This window comes from Enhydra lutris, unplaced genomic scaffold (genome assembly GCF_002288905.1).
Source record: "Enhydra lutris kenyoni isolate GAN:26980312 unplaced genomic scaffold, ASM228890v2 scaffoldscaffold94, whole genome shotgun sequence".
Classification (NCBI taxonomy): Eukaryota; Metazoa; Chordata; class Mammalia; order Carnivora; family Mustelidae; genus Enhydra; species Enhydra lutris.
Genome location: NW_019154178.1, coordinates 1,279,190 through 1,285,738, shown reverse-complemented (window position 1 = coordinate 1,285,738; position 6,549 = coordinate 1,279,190). Strand labels below are relative to the sequence as shown.

At 63.6% G+C, this 6,549-nt stretch overlaps 2 protein-coding genes across 4 annotated transcripts in view; one reads left to right on the top strand and one right to left on the bottom strand.

Annotated features, from left to right (window-relative positions):
- LOC111138814 (mucin 1, cell surface associated) overlaps positions 1 to 2,355 on the top strand; it is an 8,070-nt gene extending 5,715 nt beyond the window's left edge. Inside the window, exons 3-8 of the mRNA XM_022490717.1 lie at positions 2 to 318; positions 426 to 481; positions 594 to 727; positions 874 to 995; positions 1,081 to 1,227; positions 2,086 to 2,355. Coding sequence (XP_022346425.1) covers positions 2 to 318; positions 426 to 481; positions 594 to 727; positions 874 to 995; positions 1,081 to 1,227; positions 2,086 to 2,160 — 851 coding nt within the window. The 3' untranslated portion in view covers positions 2,161 to 2,355. The remainder of the gene's footprint in view (position 1; positions 319 to 425; positions 482 to 593; positions 728 to 873; positions 996 to 1,080; positions 1,228 to 2,085) is intronic.
- Positions 2,356 to 3,231: 876 nt separating this feature from the next.
- Positions 3,232 to 6,549, bottom strand: part of LOC111138906 (tripartite motif containing 46) — a 13,485-nt gene continuing 10,167 nt past the window's right edge. For all 3 annotated transcript variants that reach the window (XM_022490890.1, XM_022490888.1, XM_022490889.1), the window contains exons 9-10: positions 5,339 to 5,642; positions 3,232 to 4,380 (exon numbers count right to left, since the gene is read on the bottom strand). In XM_022490890.1, coding sequence (XP_022346598.1) covers positions 3,987 to 4,380; positions 5,339 to 5,642 — 698 coding nt within the window. In that variant the 3' untranslated portion in view covers positions 3,232 to 3,986. The remainder of the gene's footprint in view (positions 4,381 to 5,338; positions 5,643 to 6,549) is intronic.

Sequence of the window (6,549 nt, the reverse complement as noted above, 5' to 3'; positions counted from 1 at the left end):
TCGACCCCCAGCTCGGCCTCGATCTCGACCACCGCCCGTGGACAGCACAGCAGCTCGTCCTTGACCACCACCCCCGGGCACCACGGTGGCACATCCCCAACACACATCCCGCTTGGCCACAGCGCCAGCACCGCTGCCAGCACAACTCACCGTGGCTGGGAACCTCTCACGTCCTCCAATCGCAGCACTTCTCCCCAATCTCTCAGGATCTCCATCTTCTTGCTGTCCTTTTCCATTGAGAACCGTCAGTTTAACTCTTCTCTGGAAGATCCCGGCTCCGGCTACTACCAGGAGTTGCAGAGGAACATTTCTGAGTTGGTGAGTGGGTGCGCTTTCTTTCCCAGGCTCCGTGCTCTTCCGGGCAGCGGCCTCCAGGCTGCCGGACCTGTTTGCCTCAAGCCTAATTCTTTCTCTTCTCACCACAGTTTTGGCAGATTTATAAAAAGGAAGGTTTTCAGGGCCTCTTTAATATCAAATTCAGGTACTGTTCTGGGTGTGGAGCGTGTGGAGGGAGGCCGTGGGGAGGACTGGGGCCGTGGGGGGCGGCCGGCCGGAAGCTGGGACCTGCGGCTGAGTCACCCGTTTCCCACCAGAGCAGGATCGGTGGTGGTCGAATCGAACCTGGCCTTCCGAAAGGGCGCCACTGATGCTCGCAGCGTGCAAACACAGTTGGAAGAGAACATAAAAGAACTTGTCGCATATCACCTGTCCATCTCGAATGTCAGGGGTGAGGCCACTGTCCCCAGCTGCCGCCCAGCACCCATGCCTGCAGGGCCCTTCTCTCCAGCACCTGGGTTCCTGCTTTCCCCCCGGGGTGCTGGGAGGGGGCACCCTCCTTCGGGAGAGTATTCTGACCACTGTGTTTCCGTTTAGCACAAGATGTGTCGCTCCTTTCCTCCCGCCAGTCCGGGTCTGGGGTACCTGGCTGGGGCATTGCTCTGCTGGTGCTGGTCTGTGTCCTGGTGGCATTCGCCATCATCTGTGTCATTGCTCTGGTAAGTGTTGGGTCTCCAGGCCTGTGCAGAGGCCCCTTGCTGGAGACAACCCCGTGGCTCCCTCTATTACCTCTTGTTTCCTCAGACGGTGTGTCAGTGCCGCCGAAAGAACTGTGGGCAGCTGGACGTCTTTCCAGCCCGCGATGCCTATCACCCTATGAGCGAGTACCCCACCTACCACACCCATGGGCGCTACGTGCCTCCGGGCAGCAGACCCAGCCCCTATGAGGAGGTGAGGAGGGGCCCCACTCCATGGGGAGCCCGAGGCTGGGATTGGGAGTGGAGAAGGGGGAGAAGAGATGAGAGGCTGGGGAGGACCGGACAAGGGGGTGGGGTCAGAGGGGCTGGGGTGGGGGAGGCCTGGGGGAGGGACCTTGGGAGGAAGGGGATCTCAAGAGAGTGTCCCCACCACCAGCATTTCCAGAACCGCACTGCAGCTGCTGGCTGGGACGGGGGTGCGGCAGGTGGGGCGCTGGGCACAGGGGGGCCCTTCATGCAGGACTCCCGAGGGGACGAGCACTTGGGCCCCCACTGAGCTCGCCGGAGTGGAGGGTCGATTTAGAAAGGCCGGCAGGAAGGGGGGGGTTGTCTCATGGGGAGGAAGCCTCACCCTGCCGGGTGAGCTTGGTGCCAGGGGCTTTTTGGGAGTCTCAAGGAAGCAAGGAGCCTCCTTCTTTCCTCACCTGACCTTTCTCTCCAGGACCTAGTAAATAATTACTTGGGCCACCGGGGGCTGGAGCGCCACTCTGGTGGGGGAGGGGAGTTTCCTTTTCTTGACCCCGTTTTCCTTCGCCCAGGGACTTCCTGCTCCCAGCTCTGTAGAGACTGGCACACTCCTGCTCGGGCTGGAGGAGCAGAGCGTGGAAGGAGAAAGGGGGGGGTGGGGACAAGGAGGCTGATGAGAGCCAAGAGGAGGAGGAAAGGGGAGCAGGGGGGGAGCTGCGGCCCTGGGCCCTGTTTACAGTCACCTGGCTGCCAAGGTGTGGTGTGGTGCCCAGCAGGTGCTCTCTGAATTAACTCTTTGAGAGTTAGACTCCCCGACTTATTATTCCAGGCTGCGGTCTGATCTGGGTCTGGTCTCCCCACCTAGGTCTCTGCAGGCAACGGGGGCAGTGGCTTCTCGTATGTGAACCTGAGCACATCAGCCACTTCCGCCAACCTGTAGGAACGCGTTGCCACTGAATGTCCCGATGCCAGTGCCACGTGCCTCCCCCAGGCTCCTCACTGCCAGAGTCCCCTCCACTCAGGTCTGTGCCTCGCTGGTGAGCTGGGAGTTCAGGCGGGCTGCTCACAGGCCCCACCAGGTCCCCTAACCCATGTCAGCCCCGATGAAGCCCATGTGAGCCCCTTGGGGACAGGCCTGGGGCAGGGGCTCCCAGGAGGACCGGCCCAGAAAGCTCCAGGATGGAAATGTGAACGGGACTGGGGCTGAATAAAAGGGGAACCTCTTCTGTGCTGACTGCCACCTTCAGATCTGTCACTGTGACCCCTAGACTGGGCGGGGAGAGCAAATGTGTGTGTATGGGGCTTCAAAGGGGTCTTTGCGGGAGATGGAGGGAAAGGCAAGAGTAGGGTTTGTTTGGAAAGCAGGAGACGTGGAGAGGAGATGACATTGGGGCACAGGTCACTTCTTCCTGTCCCTGGTGGCACAAGAGGAAGGAGGAAGCGAAACTGAGTTGGTTTGGAGGCCTGTGTGACCCGTGACCCGAGGCCAGTGTGACCCAGCTCCACCTGCCCCGGAGGGAGGGCTCCCACTCTCGGGGCTAGGGGCAGCCACGCCCTCACCTCCCCTTGGCCCAGTGCCCCCAGCGGCTCTATTCTTAGCTGCTGGGGTGTGAAGTAAGTGTGGGCAGTGATAACAGTCAGAGTCAACACCGTCGTGATAAGCACAGTGTCAAGATCCGGACGCTGGCGCCCGGTCCGGCCCCCTCCCTGGCTGGCGGGGTCTGGTCTAGGCACCCTGGGAATGGGGAAGTGGTTCTGGTTCCCTGACCCTTTTGGGCCCAGGCACAGCGCCCGCCCCGCTTACCACATGCCCTGGGGGCTTGGGCCCTGGCGTGGCGCGCCCCCAGTAGGCCCCCTGTTGGTTGGCTGGGACTTGAGCCAGAGGCTCTGGGGCACCTGCTTGGGATCTCCTTCCCTCAAGCACCCCTGCTCTGAGCAGCAGCAGAGGCCCCTGGATCCTTCGCACCTGTCACGCCCGGGGCAGAAATGCAAAGGGACGGTCGGGTTCAGGGAAGGCACAGATGTGCCTGGAAACCTAGTTTATTGTTTATAAACCATGAAAATACCAGCTGTTGCTCGGCTCAGGCCTGGCAGTGCCCACTGCAGGGGACAGCAGCGGGGCCCCAGAGGCCTTGCCTCGCCCAACCCATCAGGGCCACCTGCCCTCTGCTGGGGCCCCCGGGGAGACTTGGCACGTTGGCATGGGGACACAGGACAGGGTGAAGCGTGCAGAAGGAAGGAGGAGAGATACAGGCATGCAGCCAGGGGCTGTGGGGGCCCCAACAACTCAAGCAGGATGGCAGGGCCCTCTTCTCCTCACCAGGGAGGGCCTGGGCAGTGTCCGGCCAAAAAGCCCGCCCTGACTGTGGTTCCGCATCGGTGGGGCGGGGAGCTTGGCGGGGCGGAGAGCAGAGCGCAGAGCTGGGGGTCATGCCCTGTGTTCCAGGTGCCTTCCCTCCCAATCAGCCTGGGGTGGGGGGCATGGGACAGCGATGGGGAAGGGGCTCTCTCCGTGACTCGGGTGGGATGCCAAAGGCAGGACATGGGCGAGACTTGATGGGGGCTGGGGCCTGGCTTAACAGGCAATGAAGAGAATGGGGGGCGTTTAGAAAGGTGAGCAGAGGAGAGTCCCTCGGTCAAGAGAAGGCCCAGGAATACAAAGACATAGGGGAAGGGACAAGACGACATGGCAGGAAGAGTCTAGGGAGGAGCCGTCGAAAGACTAACCCGCTCCAGCAGGCCTGGAGGGCGCAGGGCCAGAAAGGGTCAGTCCAGCTTGGCAAAGCCCCCGATGGTGACCTTCCTCTCAGGCTTAGTGCCCACAGGCTCCTGGAGCTGCACTGCCCCGCCCCCAATGAAGCAGAAGGCAGGGCACACGGGCCCCGAGCAGTCCAGGGGGCACTCCAGGAGCCCGCGGAAGGACACGGCGTCCAGAAAGGACACGCGGCCCCGCTCATAGTCCAGGCAGATGCCCAGGCGGGGCGGCAGCGGCACGGTGCAGCTCGCCGCGGGGCCGTCCCGGCCCGTCAGCCCCGCGTTGGAGCTGGCCCCGGACCCCAGAAGGATCTTGCCCATGCCGATGGTCAGGAAGGCGAAGGGCGGGGACGCCTCCACTGTGGCATCCTCAGCGCCGCTGTCGTGCCCGCTGTCCGGATCGTACCTGCAGGGACGGAGTTGGGGGGGTTGTTGGGGAAGGGGCATGGGAGTGGGGCTCAGCGGGGGTCAGGGGCAGAAGGCTGAGATGTTGGGAGCAAGGGATGTTGGGGAGCAAGCGTTTGCAAGGGGTCCATTTGGGGTACGGAGAGGACGTGTCGCCGACCCGAGGGTTAGAGCATCTGGGCTCTGAGAGCCGTGGGAGAAGGGTGTTGAGAGCAGGCACATTGGCAGGAGAGGTGGGGGAGAAGGAGGGACGGAGGTGAGCTGGAGCACTAGGAGGAGACAGGAGACAAGGTGGGGAGGAGAACTACGTGGGGACATGGTGCTGGGGAGGGTCTTAGGAAGGGTTCGAGACTGTTGAGGGTGGGGGCTTGGTCACTGAGGGACTGGGGAGAGAAGGCTGCTGGGCAGGCGGGTGTTGGGAGGGAGGGGTTGGGGTGGGGGACAGCATGGGGTGGGGGCACTGGTGTTGGCGGGAGAGCACTAAGAAATGGGGTGTTCAGGGATAGAATGCCGGGAGGGAAGGTCCAGGGAGGCACGCATGTTGGGGCTGTTGGACAGCACATGGGCAATGGAGGGGATGCAGGTGGACACTGAGAGGGAAGGGTCTCAGGATGTTGAGGCCAGATGTGGTGATGCGGGGAAAGCGCCCTGGAAGCGAGGGGTTGGGAGATGCAGAGGCTCTCGGAGAAGTGGTGTGGGTGTCCTGAGGACAGGTGGGAGCAGGTGGATGCCCCCCCCCCGCAGCCCCCTCCCCAGCCGCTTGCTCCTCTGAAAACCAGTTCTTCAAGCCCTTGGGCTAAGCCCAAGGTTGCCCTGGCCATAGGCTCCTGCCTGGCTTCCATGCTCCAGAACTCCCCTGCTCCACCCCAAGCAGCGTGAGCTCCCCCTGCCAGCCCCATCCAGTCCCCAGCTCCCCCACCCGGGACCCCCATGCCCCATCCCCTCCAGAGAAGCCTGACCTGGGGCTGATCACATCTGGGGCACCCTGGAAGCTTTCCTGCAGCTTGCTCTCCAGTCCGACGCCCACCTTGACCAAGTAGGAGGCTGGGTCGACAGCACAGGCCCAGTAGCTGCGGCCCTGGGTCACGGCCACATCTCCCAGCACCACGTCCACGCTCAGGTGGCAGCCGGTGAGGAGCCGCTCGGCAGCCAGCAGCAGGGGCAGCCCTGGGACGCTCCGCACCGCCCTCTGGTCCTTGCTGATGGCCAGCCGCTCTCGGCTCGTGCCCCAGCGGCCATCAAGGAAGAAGTGCAGGACTGCCGTGGGGTAAGGGACAGAGGAAGAACTTGAGGGACAAACCCAGGCCGTGGAGGCCATGAGGCGTCAGCCAAGGACGCTGGCAGATTCAAGAATGTGAAATGAGTTGCAAGGGATTGGGGGGGGGGGCTCCAGGGACCAGGGCCTGGGGAACTGCAGGGGGGCGTGAGGAGAAAAGGGGACCCCCCAAACGGCACGGGACCCCAGGGAGAGTTTTAGTGGGGATTAGTGAGCCTAGACCAGCTGACCTGCTGCGCGTCCTCCCACCCCTCTCCGACGGCTGGTCCCCCAGAGAGTCCTTGCTGGGGCCCCGTCCCAACTGGGGACGTCCCCCACCACTGACCTACACCTTCCAGCGCACACTCTGGCGCTCGCACGGCCGGCACACCCCACTTGGGCAGTGACGCTCCAGTATTCTGCCTGCGTCCCTGAGGCCAGACTACTTTCTGGAGAGTCCCCATCCTGATCCTGACCGAGTCCTTACTATGAGCTGGGAACTCACTGGCTTCACTCTCACCGCAATGACATTGTTATTACCGCTACGGAAGGGGGACTTGGGGCTCAGAGAGGGCAAATGACTTGCCCAGAGCCACGGCGGAAGCAGAGTGGGGATTTGATCCTAAGTGTCTAGCTCCGGGGCTGGTGAGTGCGGCCCACTGTGTCCCTCCGCGGGCCCGCGCAGCCCCGGCTGTTAGCGCAGTGAGCCGGTCCCCTGGTCCCGGCCCGCTCACCGGGTGCCCGGGGTGGGGGATATCCCGGCGCGCCCGCCTGCCCGCCCGCTCACCGGGTGCGGGGATGGTTTGCGGGGGTGTCCCTGCCTGCCCCGTGCCCGCCCGCCCGCTCACCGGGTGGGGGGGTGGTTTGCGGGGGTGTCCCTGCCTGCCCCGTGCCCGCCCGCCCGCTCACCGGGTG